Raw genomic sequence first — 23,728 nt, 5'->3', positions numbered from 1 at the left:
TTATGGCGCTTTTAACTGATAAAATATATTACACTTAATTCACATTTATGGTTATTAAGAAAATAAAATGTGCAAGTTACATACATGATGATAAGAAGCATTCCAAATACTCTTCATTTTAACTTTAAAATCCATCACTTTTATCAGCAGCAAAATCAACTTCGCTTAGATTCTCAGCGGCTTCTTTTAGAGTATTGAATCCTTTGAAATTTTGAATAAATAAACTTTACTGGTCTCATGATGACTCTTCACCTATGTGAGGAATGTAGACTCTTCATTCATAACTGCTGTAATATGGAGTGCAGTGCAGATACTATTGAGATCTGTCGTTTTTATTCACATTTCCCTCCTCCGGAAAATTAGCTTATGGAAGGTCTTGAGGAACTTCTGTGTTAAGCTGCTCTCTTTGAAAATCCCCTTTCAGAACAATGTACAAAATAAACCTAATAACACAAATAAATCGGTAGGATATCGATCGCAACAATTTCAGCTTGCAATTTTACTTCAAATAACAATGTATTTGATTAGATCTAGATGCAAATTATTTTTACAACTAGGTCAAGGTACGAGCCTATATAAATCTTTAAAACAAAGTTTTCTAGCGAATAAGTAAAACAGTATACCTCATTATTCATGCAGGTCACACAGAATAAACGATCACTAATTGAATTTTAATCTGCAGAACAATTCTGCCAAAAAAATAAATAAATAAATAAAGTAAAAAAAAAAACAAAGAAGCATTTATAACATATTTCTACAACCATCTTTCGTAGTGTTTGCCAAATTCTGAATTGCCGACAGTTACTCAAATTATAACTTTGTAGTTTTTCATAAAAAGATGTAAATTTGTAAGTGCGCGTTGAGAATTTTGATTTTCAGCCTCTCTGAATGCGCTAAGGCATAGAAGCTCAATAGTGAAATCCTAGAAGGACGAATTTTCTATTATAGAAAGTAGTTACAGATTTTCACATAAATCGACGAAGTCTAATTCTGTGTACCTGACCCCCAATAGCCCATAGTAACAATTTCATTAGAAAAATATCACAAAAATGAAAGGTATCAATTAGTTTTCTCTCAATATTAACTTTTACCTTAAGCTTACTATTGCATCTTCTGGCATCTAAACGAAATATTCAATTTTAGGTTTCTCCGTTTTTTGTTACTATTGGGCAACTAACTATGGATCTATAGAAAACAAATTTTCTTATTTGTAAACCTCAAAGCGGATTGCAATAAGTCTTCTTGCTGTAGCAAGAGAAAGTAAGTTACTACAAACAAGAGGACATAAAGAATCGTTAATAAAAATTGGTGTGAACCCTCTCAGCATTTGAAATAAAATTATCAAACCTATATTTTTTTTGTAATACAACGATTACTTTTTTGGGCGTTTTAGCAAGATTTAGCAACTCAAGACGAGATCCACTAAAGAGAAGTGAAACTGAACTGAGCTTATTAAGTTTATTAAGCTTAAGGTTAATGAACTGAAGCCCAGTTCTTAATTTTCTGCATTACAAGAGAAAGGTTTATTACTACAGCATATTTTAGTCTTATCCACAAGAAACCCAAAAATAACTAGTGATTGCAACAAGTATCTTTTAGAAATTCTACAAAATTTGGTCGTTGTTGACCAAGGAAGCTTAAAGCATACGTTAGGACTAGAAGCGGACGTTTCTATGTATTAAATGTAATACCTTCTAAGTGTCTATTTTCCAAGACTGTTCCGTACCAAATTAAGAGTTACGTTTTATTTCAAACTATCTATACTGAGTTCTATCTCCTGCTACAAACTGTAACATCATTTATAAAGGTTAGTAAATTACTATATTAACAAGATAAGACAATATTGTCCGAGGTACAATACAAAAAGGCCTTTTGTTACTACAAGACCTGAAATACATTTAATTAAAAATAAATTAATATTACATTACACAAAGTTACATAACATGTACACAAAGTCGATATCATAAGTCTATTTTTCACCTATTTTTTCCTGCTAGAATTGTCAAAACGTCTGTCTATTATTACTATTTTATAACTTTCGAGTCGATAATTTAATTACGTCATTCGTTTAGCCTCGTTAGTGTTCAATAAATATTTTTCAATTGATTAGTATGTAAGTTTTTTTTTTTTTGTTTCTTTGTACTTACTTCGCAAACCAGCCATTTAAAACAAACAGAGTTTTTAGTACCTTGAAGATTGTAGTGTAGAGTAATCAGGTAATTAATATATTTTTGTTTATCACAATTTGTATCCCAACTATTAATCTGAATTTTCTGAACACACTGTCAAATAAAATATTCAAATTTATTGGCTGGAACAAGAATAAAATTGTATGTATTCTGTTGAAAAATTGTCATATAAAAATCCACAAGTATCTAAACATTCAAAAATTAAATGCATGGGCAATATTGCGGAAAAGTTTTCAGTCTGAAGCAAAGAAGCAGTTAAAAGTTAACTTGTAGTGAGACACTTTTTCGATCTCCTTGCAAAGGACAGAAATATAAATCACAAAACACTGTTTGGATACCAACATGACTTTAATTTCTCAAATATTTCCTTATTTACCATTATTACCTAAGAAAAACTGAACTACCTTGAAAACAATTCAATAAATTCCAGATCAAATGATAAAAACATTTTAAGCAGTTACAGCTATTTTACTTTTCTAAACGGTCCCAGGTTCAGTTATTTGCTACTCTTCCTCTGTTTCTTTGCTGTACATAAAAGTTCTTCAACAATGTATTTTTTAAGAAAGTTCATGGTTAGCATAGAACATAATCAGTAAAGAAACTTTAATTTATTCTATATGTTGCTGCATTACAAAACGAATATTTATAAAAAAATAAAATAAAAATCATTAACTGTACTAAATAACAGATAATTTTTTTAAATTTTTTGGTACTATTTGTGACTTTTACTGAAGCATAAATCAAGTATTAAAAAAAATCCTGATTTATGCTTCAATAAAAGCCAACATACAATACATAACTCTACTCTGATTTAAAAATATTTTACTACCTAAACTCTCTAAACTGGAAAAAATTTTCTTTTGTAGTTAAGAGAAACTGTAAGAAAATACTTTCATCACTAGTTCATTCTATCACTAGTTTCTTGAATACTTACAGCTTTAATTTTAATATTTATTTTAGAATTAAACAACAGAACTGTGAGTAACTAACGCCAATGTGTGATATTATGCAGTTAGCCAGCTTCTGCTTCTGCTGTATCTGAGTAATTCATCCTCATTCGCTTCTTGGAAGATAGCTAGTAGAAGATACCACGCTACAAGTGCAGAAAAAGGAAAGTAAAACGCTCAATATCCTTCAAGTTAATGTTCTATCTTGGAATTGTGTTTATTTTGAAAAGGCTTAGCTGAAAAATATCGTGTTAATTAATAAACAAAATACGAAATTTGTAATGAATTTAGGAGAACAATGAATGTACAATTAATTTAACGTACAAAATCAATTCGAACGCATTTACAAAAATATCTGCTCACGTCTTCCTGGCAAGCGACTATCGCAAGGGTGCCCAAAATAGTGATGAATGCTAACTGAAAATTAAAATTATTTAAATTAAATAAATTACTATTATGTTTAATGTTATTTTTATTTTACTGTTTTTCTTACCTCGGCAAACATTGTACCCTTATACGATACAATGTTTAAGAGTGTGAAATGAACTTGCACACTATTTATACAAACTATTTGGCAAGGAATTGTGAAAGTATATTTCCTCTTGTACTTCCGTAATTATTTTGAAACAAAGTTTATTTTGTTGATAATGAAAGGAAATAATTTTATGGTCTATTTCCAATTAAATTATGAAAGATTTTGTTTTTCAATTAAAATTATCAATTTTTTTTTTTTTTTACCTATAAGAGGAAGTATTTCGAACCTACTAAATTTTGAAAGTTGTTTTCACTGGGAATACATGTTTTAATTACGATTACTCGTATCAAGAGAACGAAATGTTTTCAGAGCTCTTAATATTCTTGTACCTAATATTTATCCGCCAAAATATATCTATTTATTCCCTTCAGGATTATCTACATTGTCTTTGAATATATAACTTATTAATAATTAAAAAACATTGCTAGAATTTACTACTTTATAGATAACTTTCTAAATTTTTTAAAAAAATTTCTGTTATACTTCATCAGTTCTCACCTCACTTGGAATGCAGTAATCGCCTATTTTCAAATCATAAAAAAGTTAATCAATTATTTGTAATATTGACAGAAATAAAAGAGTTTATATGGTACTTTTACCCTTTTAGTTTCTGAATGGCGTGTATTTATTGTGAAAATTCATATTTTGTTCTACATAAAGAAAGCTTTATTTTATTCAATGCTCGTATTCAAGGCTGCAAATTTATATTACATCCCTGTTAGCTAAATATTACTCTCTTACTGCGTGGGGATAATCGTTTCACATTTCAATGATCTGTCACTTCTAATAAGTCTTCTAAAGAAGAGTACAATAATTAGAGGTTAGTGAGTATTAGAGATATTTGGGAGTTCATAGAGAAAACTCAGTGTAATTGTCGATGCGATTCTTAGTTTGGATTTTTTTTAATCCATATTTAATTACGAATACGAATGCAATAAGCTTGAAGCCACTTTCTAGTAAAGTAGCAACTATAGTTGAAGAATTTGATCAACAGGATAAGAGTCGGGTCATATTGTGAGGCCAAAACACTTTTGGAATTTCCCGATTTTGACATTCACACTTTTCTAAAAATCCGTTTATTTTTGGAACTCAGAGAGCCTCGAAACTAGTATTTCGGTGGAAAAATTCTATAGAAAATCTGACAAGATCACCAAGTTAATTTTTAACCTAATATTTATTTTAACCACTTAAATTATACCTGCACGTTTGTGATAAGACAGCACCACTTGTATGTAAGTCTAGGCCAGAGTTCCCCAAACTTTTTTGTGTCGTAGACCCCTTGCCATGTTTTTCCGTGTTGGGTAGACCCCCTACTTACCTGATATTGATTTCCTGTAAATTTCTAACTGTAGTGAAGTTTAGTGTTTAAAACTTAAAGTAAAAACACATGTTAATTTATACATTTATTAATTGAATTTAAATTAAAACTACTCAAAATAAAATTTTGTATCTGTTATGTAAAATATACGTAACATTAAACAAACATAAAATAAACTATAAATAAAATAACATAAGCAATAAGTCAATATTTTTAGTGAGAAGGATGAACCTGATGCTTTAATAATAAATTATCAATATTTGGCGTCAATTTTGTAAGGGTTAATCTTAAATCTCCTCGGCTAATGATGTCCAGTCTGTTTCTTTTTTTCGTTAGGAGATTGGTAACAGCGCTGAATATGTTTTGATATTATAAGATAGTATGATGTAAGTAAATAGGTACTATCAGTGTATGTGTTGAGATCCACTATCGTGGACCCCCATTTTCATTTCATGGACCCCCAAATTTTTTTTCGCTGACGTAGACCCCTTGCAGGTTGTCATAGACCCCTAGGGGTCGATATAGACCACTTTGGGAATCACTGGTCTAGGCTGAGAATTAATATTTACTTATTTACTGTTAAGAGCGACACATATCAACTGATCAATAAATAAAATAAAAGCCGGCGATTTTTACTCTTGCTAATAAGGCCACAAGAGATCACCTCTAGGAAATGAGATTATGCATTTATTTATACCCCAATTTTTGTAAGACTATTACGTCGCGTATTCGTATGTTACTTGTCCTCTTGATCGTGGACTGTTATAGAAGACTGGCACTAATCTGGTTGGTTTCAATTTTTTAAGAGGGTGAATGTATATTTGGAATGTAATTGAAGAAACTGTGCATTCAGTGTTGATATTAATCTCATATTAATATGATTTACAGTAAATAAATAAATAAACCAACTTCTCGTAATAGCGGCATCTTGCTTCGAGGTTCCATGGAAGTCTGTTTCTTAATGGAGAATCTCCTTAGTATTCTTCCTTGAAGTGAATCACCATCACCTCTGAGAAGTTCTCGAGAAGTTTTTCGCCATACTAAACGTATAGAACCCATTCGTCCTTTACGTCGATACATCTAAACACACAAAAAAAACCTTGATTGCTACCTACGATATTCATGATAAAAGAATATGAAAACTAATATAAACCTAAAATTTAAGATTACAAAATGCAATTAAGATACTAGAAGCTTGTAACTTAGAATGAAAAGTTTTCCTTACTTTTACCTTAATTTTTCAAATATCATGCCCATGAGATTAAAATTAAGGACTCCTTCATTCTTAATAACAATTTTTAAAAACTATAAATCTGCATTTAATTGAATTCATAGATTCCAAATTCAAGCTTTTAATTTAAATAATCATTTCACGTTCAAAAACATATCAAAGTTAATGTTAAACAGTGATTCCAATTACTGCAATGCCAACCTAGGAAGATGAGAAAATAAAATATTAAATATATCGTCAACAGTGAAGTTACATACTTGTTACCTTGTTAGTGCAGGAAAGTTCAGATTCTGCTATAGAGCGTGTTGGCGTCAAGTTAGTGTAACCGGATGAAACCTTTTATTGTGGCTGTAGAGAAGTTTAGTTCGTGATGTTAATTAATTTTGTATGATTACATTTTATACTGTAAAAATACTAGTGTATATTCCGTATTGATTCAAGTTTATTTGGCTTGGTTTCAGAAAGGAAATAAGATGTGGTAAATACAATTACGATTTGTTGTTTGTACATATATGTATTTGTTTGTGTACATACACAGTGGGTCAAAAAAGTATTCATACACTAAAATTTACCTTACTTCCGGTATCAATAATTAACACATACTAATGCCATCTAACTTTAATATTTCCTAATTAAAAAAAGCTCGAGCTACATAATAATTAATAAAAACAACGTGGAGTTAATAACAAATGAACTGCGGTTTGTACTGTCACTCCTAGGTAACAACAATCACTACTTTAACGATTAAAGATTCTCTTTCAAGACTTTGGAGGCCTTTTTTTAACTATTTTTTTATGTTTTCTTTTTTCGTAATTTTTTCATTATTTTCAATTTATTATTTAAGAGATTAAAAGGAAAAATAAATACAATATTATTAATTAACAATTTTTTTATTTAAAAATAATTTATAAACTTTTTTACAATAAGTTTAATAAATTCTTTACAGAGTTTGGGAAAACTTCAATCGACTGGTACTCTCTGAGTTTATTTACATGGAGAAAAGTTATAAGAAAATGTAATTTCATGGTAAAATTAATAATGAAAGGTTTATTACATCAAATGTTTACACTCTAATGTTTAGAATCTAAACTAAAGATTCCTAAAGTAAGTACATAAACATCACAAATATGAATGAGTTAACTAAGATTTTCATTATTTATCTTTCTACATGAATGTCACAATGAAATGGTTTTAAAATGAATCCAGTGCCGTCTCTTTGATGCCTCAATTCGTAATTTTATTATAAAGTGGTTACTTCCTGTATAGGTTTTCTCTATTGTAGAGGTATATAATTGTAGAATAACACTTTTCTTTAGGTTTGGTAACTTGTTCAAGAGATTTGGTATGTTTAAAATATGCTTTCATTTCTCAAGTATCTATTGAAAATTAGGGGAATGTTTTAAAACTAATTAATCATTAAAATTGTAATATTTGAGTCAAGCAATACTATTAGGTTTTTAATTTTTTAATAAGCTAAAATCATTGGAGAAACAATAAATAGGATTGTTCCTAAAAATTTACCTGGCATTGTTGGAGTTATTATGCTAATGCATAAGTTTGGATGACTAGTGTGAGAGAGATGTTGCTGATTTTTTTTAAATTTGATCTTCAAATGACAAATTATTTTGCTGCAAGCACGTTAAGGGCACCCATTCTTGTAATTACATTTAAAGTTACATTTTAATTTTCTTACAAAATAATTTGATTAATTTTCTTTCCTAGGGAAGAATAATAAGGCTTAATAAGGAAGGTCTTGGGTTTCAGTAACTTGTACAGTCACTGTACACTGTTCAGAACGGCCCAGCCACTAAATGACTTAGATGTGGTCGCGCCTAATTAAGTTCAAACTAATCTACGCTATCAGAACTATTTACTATTAAATGCTAAAGTAGTCTATTTAATGATATTAAATAGAAGCCGCTGAAACTCACTTCTCTTACAGAAATCATTACCTTATTCCCAAAAACACAACTTCACAATACCAACCATCTTGACAATACGGCAGATAGTGGATCTACAATACTCATTCGCAATTACTTATCCCATTTCCATACACTCTGCGTCCTGTATTCTACTGATAATTAAGCAAAATATTATTTAAGGGCAATCTGAATTCATTCCAGTCCACTAATAACTCTCACTTTATCCACATATAGCCAATTATCAGCAATTACTTCAAAAAAATTGGAAGTAGGTTGTCCTTAATCTAACTATAAAAAAAGAAGGTGGGAAAGTGGCCTAAATTCAACGTTTTAAGTAAGCAATGAGGAACATAAAATCATCTAAAACCACTTTCTCTTACTACAATTGTTATAATTTTAATTGGACCAATCTTATTGATAACTCTATCAATAAATAAAGAACAAAATATTGTTAACTGAAGTGTTTCAGAACATTTGGATCCATCTGAATTCATTTTTCAAATCTAACATTTCATTTAGAGCCTATGACTTTTTTTACTATTATTACAAATATAATTCACAAATTGATCTTTGCATTTAAGCTTAGTTTGATCTTATTTGTTGGTAAACTTTATTTGTTGGCTAATCTGGGTAAGAAGAATATACAGAAATTGAACGGTAATAATAAACTATCATCTTTTTTACAACAACTTTCTACAAGTATGATAAAATTTAACAAATTTACAAAGATTTCTATATAAATTACATAGAATAACTTTATTTGATAATAAACTGCTATATATTCACGTAGATGATGGCAAATCACATAATTGATGGTATTTTGAACGGAATGCGATCCCAGATTCAAATAATTTCTACGAATATTGAATCATCAGGATTCTAGGTGGTATATTATTGTTAAAATACATTAATTTGATCTAAAATTGTTAGTTTGATAAATATTGATCAACCAGAAAAGTAAATATTGCATGTACATATATGTTGTTGAGTATTGATTAGTTTTGGAGCTGTCTTGGTAAACTGAACATCACATCTAGGGTCTAAACTGCCCTTAAGTATAATATAACTTGTTTAAAGCAGCCACATCACATACACAGAAACTAAATTTTATTTTTTAGACCAATAGAAAGAAATTGATTGAGAACACTTACGGGAAAAATGAAGATTGGGTAATGGCTGATTTAAGTTATTTAAAAAACGGCTCACAGGTAAAAGTTTCCGCCTACACTTAATTAACTATTATTCTTAAATACGATGTAAAATTCAATTATAATGCGTAAATGAATAGTTAATGCCAGCTAAAATTTCAATATGAATGAATATTGACTTATCTAGGGTTTTCACTCTAAGGCTTACATATGAAACAATTGCAACACAAGATTAAGATCTTACCACTAATGAAGAATTACAGGCAATGAAGTTTTTGCAAAAATATTAACTTAAAAAAGAAAATTATCGCGTAGGTTTGTGGAAATTCGCCACTATAAGCAGCGTCGGATTTAGATGAAAAGAGGCCCTAGGCTATTCCATTTATGAGGCCCTTTCATCTCCCATTTTAAGTTAGTAAATTACTTTTTATGTTTGTTTATTAGTCATATGCTTAGAATTTCTCCTTATTTTCGGTTCAGTGTTTTAGTGTTCACTGCTTTTAGAATAGTGTAATTTTAATTTTGCTAACAATTTCAATGTAGACCCCTCTTGATCTTGAGGCCCTAGGCTGAAGCCTAGTTAGCCTATAGGAAAATCCGGCCCTGACTATAAAGGGTAGGTAATAGGTTAAGTAATTTTTACGGATTTTCTTAAAAACAGCTTCAAAGATTTTGTTTAAACTGTGTACTTCTTATTTATGCCGTATGACATAAATTTTACTGGACACACACGTAAACTAGCATTTAAATAAAATTTTAAGTTTTCCCACTAATTTATTATTAAACTTTACCTATTATTTAATAAAAATTCCCAATTTTAAGAAAATCTATCTAGCAGATTTTCAAGAATTAGCCAAAGGTCAGGAAGTATAGGTGCTCATTTTTGGCTTCAAAATCAATTTCTAATGGAAAATAAATTTTTAACTATGTACTTAATTCAACTTGATAATTTAATATTCTTTCATTTTTTAAAAGAAAAAAATTAATATTTTTAATTTTTAATTGGAACTACTTTTTGTATTCTTCCGCAAAACCTTGTGCTTTTGAGTGACGTCATAAAGTAGTCCCAAATTATTTATTAAAAAAAGACTTTAAAACTAATAATAGTGTGGGAAAATCATTTTTTTTTAATCTAAATTAACTTGTTATTAATCCATTTTAAATAGAATTATGCTTAAATTTGATTTTACAAAAAAATACAACTACAAATATGGCGACTAACGGAATTTTGCAGTCAGTTGCCATTGGGCTCCCGACCAGTGAACATCTATCCTGTTCACGTAAGTAAGATTTTATTATTTATTTAATTAAATTCAATCAAATTTTTATTAAAATTAATAAAGAGATACAACTATATTAAATTTACGGAGTTTCAGATATTTTTTTACTAAAAAATTAAAAGAATTGAATTAGCACGTGGTCGACTAATGAATCTTGCATGCCTGGACAAGCAATAATTCTTATTTCTTTAATTATTTTTCTATTTCACTTTATTAATTTTTACATTTTAACATGAAATTAATTTTTATTATTTTAAATAGGATTTTTACTAAAGAATTGAATTAGCACGTGGTCCACCAACGAATCTTGCATGCCTGGGCAAGCAATGGTTCGTATTTCTTCAATTATTTTTCTATTACACTTTATTAATTTTTACATTTTGAATTTTAATTCATGTTTATTCTAATTTTTAAATTTATTTTTTTGTTGCAAATTGACTCTTGAAGTAGCTTTAGACCTTAGGACATGCTTAAATTTGATTTTATAAAAAAAAACAAGTTCAAATATGGCGACTAACGGATTTTTGCAGTCAGTTGCCATTGGGCTCCCGACCAGTGAACATCTATCCTGTTCACGTAAGTAAGATTTTATTATTTATTTAATTAAATTCAATCAAATTTTTATTAAAATTAATAAAGTGATACAACTATATTAAATTTACGGAGTTTTAGATATTTTTTTACTAAAAAATAAAAAGAATTGAATTAGCACGTGGTCGACTAATGAATCTTGCATGCCTGGACAAGCAATAATTCTTATTTCTTTAATTATTTTTCAATTTCAATTAATTAATTCTTACATTTTAACATAAAATTAATTTTCGCTGTTATTTTAAATATTTAACTAAAAAAATAAAAAAATGAATTAGCACGTGGTCGACTAATGAATCTTGCAAGCCTGTACAAGCAATAATTCTAATTTCTTTAATTATTTTTCTATTTCAATTAATTAATTTTTACATTTTAACATAAAATTAATTTTTATTATTATTTTAAATATGATTTTTACAAAAAAAATTGAATTAGCACGTGGTCGACTAATGAATCTTGCATGCCTGGGCAAGCAATGGTTCGTATTTCTTCAATTATTTTTCTATTTCACTTTATTAATTTTTACATTTTGAATTTAAATTCATGTTTATTCTAATTTTAAATTTATTTTTTTGTTGCAACTTGACTCTTGAAATAGCTTTAGACCTTGGGACATGCTTAAATTTGATTTTACAAAAAAATCCAACTACAAATATGGCGACTAACGGATTTTTGCAGTAAGTTGCCATTGGGCTCCCGACCAGTGAACATCTATCCTGTTCACGTAAGTAAGATTTTATTATTTATTTAATTAAATTCCATCAAATTTTTATTAAAATTAATAAAGTGATAACTATATTAAATTTACGGAGTTTTAGATATTTTTTTTACTAAAAAATAAAAAGAATTGAATTAGCACGTGGTCGACTAATGAATCTTGCATGTCTGGACAAGCAATAATTCTTATTTCTTTAATTATTTTTCAATTTCAATTAATTAATTCTTACATTTTAACATAAAATTAATTTTCGCTGTTATTTTAAATATTATTTAACTAAAAAAATTAAAAAAATGAATTAGCACGTGGTCGACTAATGAATCTTGCATGCCTGGACAAGCAATAATTCTTATTTCTTTAATTATTTTTCTATTTCACTTAATTAATTCTTACATTTTAACATGAAATTAATTTTTATTATTATTTTAAATATGATTTTTACTAAAAAATTGAATTAGCTCGTGGTCGACCAACGAATCTTGCATGCCTGGACAAGCAGTGATTCTTATTGCTTTAATTATTTTTCTATTTCACTTTATTAATTTTTACATTTTGATTTGAAATTAATGTTTATTCTAATTTTCTTATTTTTTTTATTTTATTTTTTGTAACTTAACTCTTGAAATAGCTTTAGTACTTTATTTAGTAATTGTATTTATTATTTTATTCGAGAAGATAATTTTTAATAGAAATTCAAATAGTTTAAAATAAAATGAATTAATGAAATCAATTAAGGATTCAAATGAAACATGCTACTATCTACAATTGATTGGATTTTGAAATAATTTTAAAGCGCACAATAAGAAAGACAATCTTCATTTTGGAGTTAAGCATTGAATAAAAAGAAAGATATAAATATCTTTGATTTAAAATACACTAAGTGAATTTATATGATTCTTATGTGTAATGGGCTAGTCAATTACTTCATAAAGAAAACTTTAAGCAATGGATTTAAAGTTTGTACAATGCATTAATAAGGAAAGATAATCCTATACCTTATAGTTATTGCGATAATCGGTAGATAATTTTTGGGGAGCGAAATCTGATCTCTACCTCCTCGAGGTGCTCCCTGGGCAACTACTCCCGGGAGTAGGCTAACAGAGACAGTACACTTTTTAAAGTTCAAATGTAGCTTCAATTAAAAATTTTTCCAAATTTAATTGAACTTTAAATAAACAAAGATGTTCATTAATGACTACAAACTATAAATTGTGTTATCTGTTGCAGTATCACGAACGTTTGAGATATATCTGTATTTATATTTATCAAAACTTGCTAAAAAAATTTAAGAATTAGTTATAGAAGTAGGTATAGTTTTAAGAATTACTTATAGAAGTAGGTATTGTTTTAAGAATTATTTATAGAAGTAGGTATATTTTTAAGAACTAGTTATAAAAATAGGTACAGTTTTAAGAATTAGTTATAGAAGTAGGTATAGATTTAAGGAATTAGTAATAGAAGTAGGTTTAGTTTTAAGCATATTTAAAGGCCATCATATCAGTTTATATTCATTGAAAAAGTTCAGATGTTGTGAGATGCAGTTTCAATAGATAACTAACCTAATTTGTTTAAAATTCTTACTCCTTTTACATTATGTTTCTAATCCCAACTTCGCATAAAAGATAAGTGAATTTGAAGCTAATTTCTAGACATGCAATTTTTCTCTTTTATTACTCTAAAACTATCTGCACCTTAAGCTCCTTTGCACATTAATAAAAAAATAATTGCTAGCTTAAATGTGACACTTAATTCTTCTAGAGTTCACTACTAATACGATATATTTTAAAAGTATGGTACCATACTACTAATATGCGGGCTAATATAAAATAAAACGGTGCGATTTGTATTAGCGGATTTTCTAGGGAACGATAAAATCGGATATCCGGGTATTTAGATAAACCGTGAACGTTAAAACATTCGGTATGAAATATCCATCGTCCGAGTTACTATTTTATTTTAAAGAGCTTAAAAGATTATTCGGCACGGAGAGTGTTCGAGAAGTAATACGGTGTGGCAAACGGAACGAAATCGGTAACCGCTTATTTCGATAGTATGTGATCTCTAGAACAACTAAATACGACATATGTCGCCGAACAATTAATTTACTGTTATTAATGTGCCAAGCAGAACAGGGCGCAGAGCATTTATGCGTTCAAATTTAGTGAAATTGCTTGTCTTACTTCAGTCTCAGTCTATTTGTACGGTTTTATGTGTATAATATCATTTTGATTAAACATTTATGTAGAATTTTAATTCTGAATAATTTCAAAAAATGTGCTTTTATTTATTACGTTCAACGTTTCGAATTTAATGTTTTGGGATAGTTTTTCTTTCTGTTGAGGATTTAATGTTCATGGACTTGTTTTCGCTGCAGTAGATTAACAATCCATAGGGGTTAAACTCTAAATAGATGAAATCCTCTTTTTAGATTCGAAACGTGTGAAGTTAAATAAAAGTATTTTTGTTTTTATGGTTATATCCTACGAATTTCAATGGACGGCTAAAGTATCTAGTTTATAAGTTAAGTTAAGTTAAGCTTAGTTATAAGTTGGGCAGTATACCCCTGCCATATCAGAAGAAACCATATCAAAGCAATCACAATGGTTGACTAAATTACCTAGTTTATAAGTTAGGCTAAGCTTAGTTGTAAGTTTGGCAATATGCCCCTGTCATATCAGAAGAAACCATATCAAAAGAATTTCAATGGATGGCTAAAGTATCTAGTTTATAAGTTAAGTTAAGCTTAGTTGTAAGTAGGGCAGTATGCCCCTGCCATATCAGAAGAAGACATTTCAAAGGAATTTCAATGGATGGCTAAAGTATCTAGTTTATAAGTTAAGTTAAGCTTAGTTGTAAGTTGGGCAGTAAGCCCCTGCTATATCTGAAGAAGACATTTCAAAGGAATTTCAATGGATGGCTATAGTATCTAGTTTATAAGTTACGTTAAGCTTAGTTGTAAGTTTGGCAATATGCCCCTGCCATATCAGAAGAAACCATATCAAAGCAATCACAATGGATGACTTAAATTACTTAGTTTATAAGTTAGGTTAAGCTTAGTTGTAAGTTGGGCTATAGGTCCCTGCCATATCAGAAGAAACCAAATCAAAGGAAGTTCAATGGATGGCTAAAGTATCTAGTTTATAAGTTATGTTAAGTTAAGCTTAGTTGTAAGTTGGGCACTACGCCCCTGCCATATCAGAAGAAGACATTTCAATAGATGGCTAAAGTATCTAGTTTATAAGTTAAGTTAAGCTTAGTTGTAAGTTGGGCAGTATGCCCCTGCCATATCAGAAGAAGACATTTCAAAGGAATTTCAATGGATGGCTAAAATATCTAGTTTATAAGTTAAGTTAAGTTAAGCTTAGTTGTAAGTTGGGCAGTATGCCCCTGCCATATCTGAAGAAGACATTTCAAAGCAATTTCAATGGATAGCGATAGTATCTAGTTTATAAGTTAAGTTAAGTTAAGCTTAGTTGTAAGTTGGGCAGTATGCCCCTGCCATATCTGAAGAAGACATTTCAAAGTAATTTCAATGGATGGCTATAGTATCTAGTTTATAAGTTAAGTTAAGCTTAGTTGTAAGTTTGGCAATATGCCCCTGCCATATCAGAAGAAACCATATCAAAGATCACAATGGATGACTTAAATTACTTAGTTTATATGTTAGGTTAAGCTTAGTTGTATGTTGGGCAATAGGTCCCTGCCATATCAGAAGAAACCAAATCAAAGGAAGTTCAATGGATGGCTAAAGTATCTAGTTTATATGTTAAGTTAAGTTAAGCTTAGTTGTAAGTTGGGCAATATGCTCCTGCCATATCAGAAGAAACTATATCAAAGGAATTTCAATGGATGGCTAAATTACCTAGTATCTAGTTTATAAGTTAAGTTAAGTTTAGTTGTAAGTTGGGCAATATGCTCCTGCCATATCAGAAGAAACTATATCAAAGGAATTTCAATGGATGGCTAAATTACCTAGTTGATAAGTTAGGTTAAGCTTAGTTGTAAGTTAGGCAGTATGCCCCTGCCATATCGGAAGAAGACATTTCAAAGGAATTTCAATGGATGGCTAAAGTATCTAGTTTATAAGTTAAGTTAAGTTAAGCTTAGTTGTAAGTTTGGCAATATGCCCCTGCCATATTAGAAGAAACCATATCAAAGGAATTTCAATGGATGGCTAAAGTATCTAGTTTATAAGTTAAGTTAAGCTTAGTTGTAAGTTGGACAATATGCTCATGCCATATCAGAAGAAGACATTTCAAAGGAATTTCAATGGATGGCTAAATTACCTAGTTGATAAGTTAGGTTAAGCTTAGTTGTAAGTTGGGTGTTATACCCCTGCCATATCAGAAGAAACCATATCAAAGCAATCACAATGGATGACTTAAATTACATAGTTTTTATGTTAGGTTAAGCTTAGTTGTAAGTTTGGCAATAGGTCCCTGCTATATCAGAAGAAACCATATCAAAGGAAGTTCTATGGATGGCTAAAGTTTCTAGTTTATAAGTTAAGTTAAGCTTAGTTGTAAGTTTGGCAATATGCCCCTGCCATATTAGAAGAAACCATATCAAAGCAATCACAATGGATGACTAAACTATCTAGTTTATAAGTTAGGTTAAGCTTAGTTGTAAGTTGGGTAGTATACCTCTGCCATATCAGAAGAAACGATATCAAAGCAATCGCAATGATTTTAAGTTTGTATATTGTATTTAAAAAAAAAGAAAAACAAGATATCTCTAACTATTTTTCTCCTTAATCCTCTTAATATTAAGCACCAGTATGACATTAAATTGTAAGACCAAGACTAATGTAGCTATGATATAGAAGCCAAAAATGGTTAATGCGATTTAAATAAATAAGAAGCTATAGAAGAGAGCCAAATCTTGACACCCAGTGATGTGGAAGACAAACCTAGAAAGTTGGGTAGTATACCTCTGCCATATCAGAAGAAGACATTTCAAAGGAACTTCAATGGATGGCTATAGTATCTAGTTTATAAGTTACGTTAAGCTTAGTTGTAAGTTGGGCAGTATGCCCCTGCCATATCAGAAGAAGACATTTCAAAGGAATTTCAATGGATGGCTAAAGTATCTAGTTTATAAGTTAAGTTAAGTTAAGCTTAGTTGTAAGTTGGGCAGTATGCCCCTGCCATATCTGAAGAAGACATTTCAAAGCAATTTCAATGGATAGCGATAGTATCTAGTTTATAAGTTAAGCTTAGTTGTAAGTTGGGCAGTATGCCCCTGCCATATCTGAAGAAGACATTTCTAAGTAATTTCAATGGATGGCTATAGTATCTAGTTTATAAGTTAAGTTAAGCTTAGTTGTAAGTTTGGCAATATGCCCCTGCCATATCAGAAGAAACCATATCAAAGATCACAATGGATGACTTAAATTACTTAGTTTATATGTTAGGTTAAGCTTAGTTGTATGTTGGGCAATAGGTCCCTGCCATATCAGAAGAAACTATATCAAAGGAATTTCAATGGATGGCTAAATTACCTAGTATCTAGTTTATAAGTTAAGTTTAGTTGTAAGTTGGGCAATATGCTCCTGCCATATCAGAAGAAACTATATCAAAGGAATTTCAATGGATGGCTAAATTACCTAGTTGATAAGTTAGGTTAAGCTTAGTTGTAAGTTGGGCAGTATGCCCCTGCCATATCGGAAGAAGACATTTCAAAGGAATTTCAATGGATGGCTAAAGTATCTAGTTTATAAGTTAAGTTAAGTTAAGCTTAGTTGTAAGTTGGGCAGTATGCCCCTGCCATATCAGAAGAGGACATTTCAAAGGAATTTCAATGGATGGCTAAAGTATCTAGTTTATAAGTTAAGTTAAGTTAAGCTTAGTTGTAAGTTGGACAATATGCCCATGCCATATCAGAAGAAGACATTTCAAAGGAATTTCAATGGATGGCTAAATTACCTAGTTGATAAGTTAGGTTAAGCTTAGTTGTAAGTTGGGTGTTATACCCCTGCCATATCAGAAGAAACCATATCAAAGCAATCACAATGGATGACTTAAATTACTTAGTTTTTATGTTAGGTTAAGCTTAGTTGTAAGTTTGGTAATAGGTCCCTGCTATATCAGAAGAAACCATATCAAAGGAAGTTCTATGGATGGCTAAAGTTTCTAGTTTATAAGTTAAGTTAAGCTTAGTTGTAAGTTTGGCAATATGCCCCTGCCATATTAGAAGAAACCATATCAAAGGAATTTCAATGGATGGCTAAAGTATCTAGTTTATAAGTTAAGTTAAGTTAAGCTTAGTTGTAAGTTGGACAATATGCCCATGCCATATCAGAAGAAGACATTTCAAAGGAATTTCAATGGATGGCTAAATTACCTAGTTGATAAGTTAGGTTAAGCTTAGTTGTAAGTTGGGTGTTATACCCCTGCCATATCAGAAGAAACCATATCAAAGCAATCACAATGGATGACTTAAATTACTTAGTTTTTATGTTAGGTTAAGCTTAGTTGTAAGTTTGGTAATAGGTCCCTGCTATATCAGAAGAAACCATATCAAAGGAAGTTCTATGGATGGCTAAAGTTTCTAGTTTATAAGTTAAGTTAAGCTTAGTTGTAAGTTTGGCAATATGCCCCTGCCATATTAGAAGAAACCATATCAAAGCAATCACAATGGATGACTAAACTATCTAGTTTATAAGTTAGGTTAAGCTTAGTTGTAAGTTGGGTAGTATACCTCTGCCATATCAGAAGAAACGATATCAAAGCAATCGCAATGATTTTAAGTTTGTATATTGTATTTAAAAAAAAAGAAAAACAAGATATCTCTAACTATTTTTCTCCTTAATCCTCTTAATATTAAGCACCAGTATGACATTAAATTGTAAGACCAAGACCAATGTAGCTATGATATAGAAGCCAAAAATGGTTAATGCGATTTAAATAAATAAGAAGCTATAGAAGAGAGCCAAATCTTGACACCCAGTGATGTGGAAGACAAACCTAGAAAGTTGGGTAGTATACCTCTGCCATATCAGAAGAAGACATTTCAAAGGAACTTCAATGGATAGCTAAAGTATCTAGTTTATAAGTTAAGTTAAGTTAAGCTTAGTTGTAAGTTGGGCAGTATGCCCCTGCCATATCTGAAGAAGACATTTCAAAGGAATTTCAATGGATGGCTATAGTATCTAGTTTATATGTTAGGTTAAGCTTAGTTGTAAGTTGGGCAATAGGTCCCTGCCATATCAGAAGAAACCAAATCAAAGGAAGTTCAATGGATGGCTAAAGTATCTAGTTTATAAGTTAAGTTAAGCTTAGTTGTAAGTAGGGCAGTATGCCCCTGCCATGTCAGAAGAAACCATATCTTAGGAATTTCAAAGGATGCCTAAAGTATTTAGTTCATAAATTAGTTTAAGCTTAGTCGTAAGTTAGTGGTGTCCATCCTTCAGCTTAGAAGTATCCAAATCTTAGGAATTTCAAAGGATGCCTAAAGTATTTAGTTTATAAGTTAGTTTAAGCTTAGTTGTAAGTTAGTAAAGTGTCCGTCCTTCAGCTTAGAAGAAAACCATATCTTTGGAATCTCAATAGTGGATCTGACATTAGTTGATAAGTAGTATTTTAAAGAAATTGTTTGGAACAAATTGTTTATTTAGTTACATACTGACTATAATAGTAATTTCAGTGCACGACATCTAATAAATACACAACTCAAACTAATTTAAGTGAACACTTCAATTTTGTTTTGCAGACTGTTGAAGTGATCTTGAAGTATTGGTATATGTTTAAATTTCACTTGTATTTTTTTTTGTACACTTAGCATTATTGTTGCATTTGAGGGACTTTTTTTCTTTTGGAACAGATAGAGTGTATTTTCTGGCAATATATTTTAATTATTTAATGTTCGTTTTAATCTTAAAAAGAAGGTTTTATTTAGGTAAAAGAGTGACATTGATTGGAAGAAGAAAACTGTTGAACAGGTTGGAATTGTACGCTGGTTACTGAGAAACTTGTCGAGATGGTTTCATTTCATGTTCGTCCAAGCGTAGGTGATCTTTTCTAGTTATTATTGATAGCATTCTCAAAGCAGTCTTATTGTTTCTACATTTATAGCTTTGCAGTCAGTCGAAAATCTTTAGGAGTTCTATTATTAATAATAATTGATTCACTTACTTTAACAAATTTCTATTATAATCTTGCGTTTCAATAATAATTATAATTCCACTTATTTTTCCTTTTTATATTCAATTAATATGGTGTAACTAATAGCATGATAATAATGCATGAAACAAATTAAATCATTTCACTAATTGCATGTTCACTAATCACCTAAATGAATATTTGGAATTATAATTATTTAAAACATTTTAGTGGCCACTATAAATGTTTTTCTACGGTTTTTTTTATGACTAACTGTGAATCAATTATACAGACTAATCAATCATTGTATTAGATTTATTTCGGATACACATTCTGCACAACACTTCGTGACAAAAAAACACAGGCTCCGATTTTACACATTACACCTTTCACTTATTTTTAATTTGTTGTTTCTTGGTTGATTTGTTTAATTTCAGGCTGAGGTTTCAGTTGTTAATCGTCTTCTTGTTGTTTCTAGAATTTCGTTTTCTTTGTTGGTTTTGCAGACTTGTTTTTTTTCAAGTCTGTATCTTTTTATAATGCCAATTACCCACCACTCCAAAAACCCTTTTCTTTCCGAACGTCTTTCTGATTATCCCCCTATTTCCCTAATTGCCCCATCCTATACATAACCTAGAAATCTAGGTTTACGCCATTCTAGTCACTGGTCTATGCAGACAGATTTCCCTGTATATCCCTTAATCACTAAACGATTTTATTACCCTATTCCCTTTTCCTCCAATTTTCTCCCAATCCATTTTTACAAGCTCCATTGTATGGAGTTCTATATAACCCTATGCCTGCTTAAAAGACCAACTAGAATGCGGATGTGGGTAGAAAGGCGTTCTTTGGGGAGCGAAAACTGATCTCTACCTCCTCGAGGTGCTCCCCGGGCAACTACTCCCGGGAGTAGGCTAACAGAGACAGTAAACTTTTTAAAGCTCAAATGTAGCTTCAATTTAAATTTTTCCAAATTTAATTAAACTTTATAAATAGAAATATATTCATTAACGTTAAGCGAAATGATTACAAACTGTAAATTAGTACAGTTTTAAAAGGGTTGTAGAATATGAAAGTGTTATCTGGTGCAGTATCGCGAATGTTTGAGATATAGCATATCTAAATTTGCTAACAAAAATAATCCGCAACTGCTTCGGTTCCAGCTTGAAATAAAACTAATAAGATCTCGTCAAGTTAATTCTTACACTCCAGCAAGGGTGTATAATTTTTTCAACTTTTTTCTGTATTGATGTCTTCTTTTCACTTAAATTTGACGTTTACCTTTTATGATCGAAACTTAAATTAACTAGCGAAAAATTTATTGCCAGCTAAATATACAATTTCTGTACTAATCTAGGAATCAGGATCCTTTTTAAATCAATAATGGTTTATTTACAAAAACAAGTAAAAGTGACAAACACGAGAAATATATACATAGCGATAATTCATGGCAGAATAAACATTCTGGCCAGACAGAATTAAAGAAGGCTTTTCGTTAGTTTAAGAGTAGTTTATTTAGTGTCGTTTCACTGAAATCACATTACAGTTTAGCTAACAAATTAAACTATTCATGTTCCAAACAATTAGTTTTAAGTATAGTTAAGATAGCAATTAGGATCAAAGATAATGAAGAAGGTCAATGATAATGAAGATGTGGAATCAAGCTTTGATGTGGAAGCCAAAAAATTTAAATGCTACTTAGTTATAAGTTAGTTTTAAGTAATCCTAATTCCAAGCTGCGATGAGGAAAACCAACTTCGTTTAGTTAAGCTACTTTTAAGAGATTTTAAGTTTGTATATTGTATTTAAAAAAAAAGAAAAACAAGATATCTCTAACTATTTTTCTCCTTAATCCTCTTAATATTAAGCACCAGTATGACATTAAATTGTAAGACCAAGACCAATATAGCTATGATATAGAAGCCAAAAAATGGTTAATGCGATTTAAATAAATAAGAAGCTATAGAAGAGAGCCAAATCTTGACACCCAGTGATGTGGAAGACAAACCTAGAAAGTTGGGTAGTATACCTCTGCCATATCAGAAGAAGACATTTCAAAGGAATTTCAATGGATGGCTAAAGTATCTAGTTTATAAGTTAAGTTAAGTTAAGCTTAGTTGTAAGTTGGGCAGTATGCCCCTGCCATATCTGAAGAAGACATTTCAAAGGAATTTCAATGGACGGCTATAGTATCTAGTTTATATGTTAGGTTAAGCTTAGTTGTAAGTTGGGCAATAGGTCCCTGCCATATCAGAAGAAACTAAATCAAAGGAAGTTCAATGGATGGCTAAAGTATCTAGTTTATAAGTTAAGTTAAGTTAATCTTAGTTGTAAGTTGGGCAATATGCTCCTGCCATGTCAGAAGAAACTATATCAAAGGAATTTCAATGGATGGCTAAATTACCTAGTTGATAAGTTAGGTTAAGCTTAGTTGTAAGTTGGGCAGTATGCCCCTTCCATATCGGAAGAAGACATTTCAAAGGAATTTCAATGGACGGCTAAAGTATCTAGTTTATAAGTTAGGTTAAGCTTAGTTGTAAGTTGGGCAGTATGCTCCTGCCATGTCAGAAGAAACTATATCAAAGGAATTTCAATGGATGGCTAAATTACCTAGTTTATATGTTAGGTTAAGCTTAGTTGTAAGTTGGGCAATAGGTCCCTGGCATATCAGAAGAAATCAAATCAAAGGAAGTTCAATGGATGGCTAAAGTATCCAGTTTGTAAGTTAAGTTAAGTTAAGCTTAGTTGTAAGTTGGGCAATATGTTCCTGCCATATCAGAAGATACTATATCAAAGGAATTTCAATGGATGGCTAAATTACCTAGTTTATAAGTTAGGTTAAGCTTAGTTGTAAGTTGGGCAATAGGTCCCTGCCATATCAGAAGAAGACATTTCAAAGGAATTTAATTGGATGGCTAATGTATCTAGTTTATAAGTTAAGTGAAGCTTAGTTGTAAGTTGGGCAGTATGCCCCTGCTATATCTGAAGAAGATATTTCAAAGGAATTTCAATGGATGGCTATAGTATCTAGTTTATAAGTTAAGTTAAGCTAGCTTAGTTGTAAGTTTGGCAATATGCCCCTGCCATATCAGAAGAAACCATATCAAAGCAATCACAATGGATGACTTAAAGTACTTAGTTTATATGTTAGGTTAAGCTTAGTTGTAAGTTGGGCAATAGGTCCCTGCCATATAAGAAGAAACGAAATCAAAGGAAGTTCAATGGATGGCTAAAGTATCTAGTTTATAAGTTAAGATAAGTTAAGCTTAGTTGTAAGTTGGGCAATATGCTCCTGCCATATCAGAAGAAACTATATCAAAGGAATTTCAATGGATGGCTAAATTACCTAGTTGATAAGTTAGGTTAAGCTTAGTTGTAAGTTGGGCAGTATGCCCCGCCATATCAGAAGAAACCATATCAAAGCAATCACAATGGATGACTAAAGTATCTAGTTTATAAGTTAAGTTAAGCTTAGTTGTAAGTTGGGCAATAGGTCCCTGCCATATCAGATGAAATCAAATCAAAGGAATTTCAATGGATGACTAAAGTATCTAGTTTATAAGTTAAGTTAAGCTTAGTTGTAAGTTGGGCAGTATGCCCCTGCCATATCAGAAGAAACCATATCAAAGGAATTTCAATGGATGGCTATAGTATCTAGTTTATAACTTAAGTTAAGCTAGCTTAGTTGTAAGTTTGGCAATATGCCCCTGCCATATCAGAAGAAACCATATCCAAGCAATCACAATGGAT

At 30.4% G+C, this 23,728-nt stretch overlaps 1 protein-coding gene and 2 long non-coding RNA genes across 15 annotated transcripts in view; 2 read left to right on the top strand and 1 right to left on the bottom strand.

The window, feature by feature from the left end:
- The window catches only part of LOC141456165 (solute carrier family 23 member 1), a 36,191-nt gene that overhangs the window by 8,435 nt on the left and 4,028 nt on the right, over nt 1-23,728 (bottom strand). For 4 of the 12 annotated variants that reach the window (XM_074131900.1, XM_074131890.1, XM_074131902.1 and 1 more), the window contains exon 1: nt 85-1,965. Coding sequence is in view for 11 of the 12 variants with exons in the window: in XM_074131890.1 (XP_073987991.1) it covers nt 85-135 (51 nt within the window). In the remaining variant the exon portion in view is untranslated. Of the gene's footprint in view, nt 1-84; nt 1,966-2,188; nt 3,373-3,460; nt 6,070-23,728 lie in introns of those variants that run through there. The other 8 variants (XM_074131897.1, XM_074131899.1, XM_074131896.1 and 5 more) reach the window with 8 other exon arrangements.
- LOC141456187 (uncharacterized) lies at nt 2,119-3,372 on the top strand. The gene is made up of 2 exons (XR_012459640.1): nt 2,119-2,216; nt 3,150-3,372. It is a non-coding gene; the product is annotated as an uncharacterized lncRNA (long non-coding RNA).
- LOC141456186 (uncharacterized) lies at nt 6,456-11,886 on the top strand. Of its 2 annotated transcripts, XR_012459639.1 has the most exons (6): nt 6,456-6,698; nt 7,167-7,324; nt 9,261-10,570; nt 10,832-10,899; nt 11,018-11,146; nt 11,760-11,886. It is a non-coding gene; the product is annotated as an uncharacterized lncRNA (long non-coding RNA). The 2 variants fall into 2 exon arrangements; XR_012459638.1 differs by having other exon boundaries at nt 7,167-10,570.

The sequence above is a fragment of the Rhodnius prolixus genome, unplaced genomic scaffold (assembly GCF_049639745.1).
Source record: "Rhodnius prolixus isolate KJV_2025 unplaced genomic scaffold, Rpr scaffold_4, whole genome shotgun sequence".
Classification (NCBI taxonomy): Eukaryota; Metazoa; Arthropoda; class Insecta; order Hemiptera; family Reduviidae; genus Rhodnius; species Rhodnius prolixus.
Note: the sequence above shows the minus strand (reverse complement) of the source record. Positions and strands in the feature narration are given on the sequence as shown.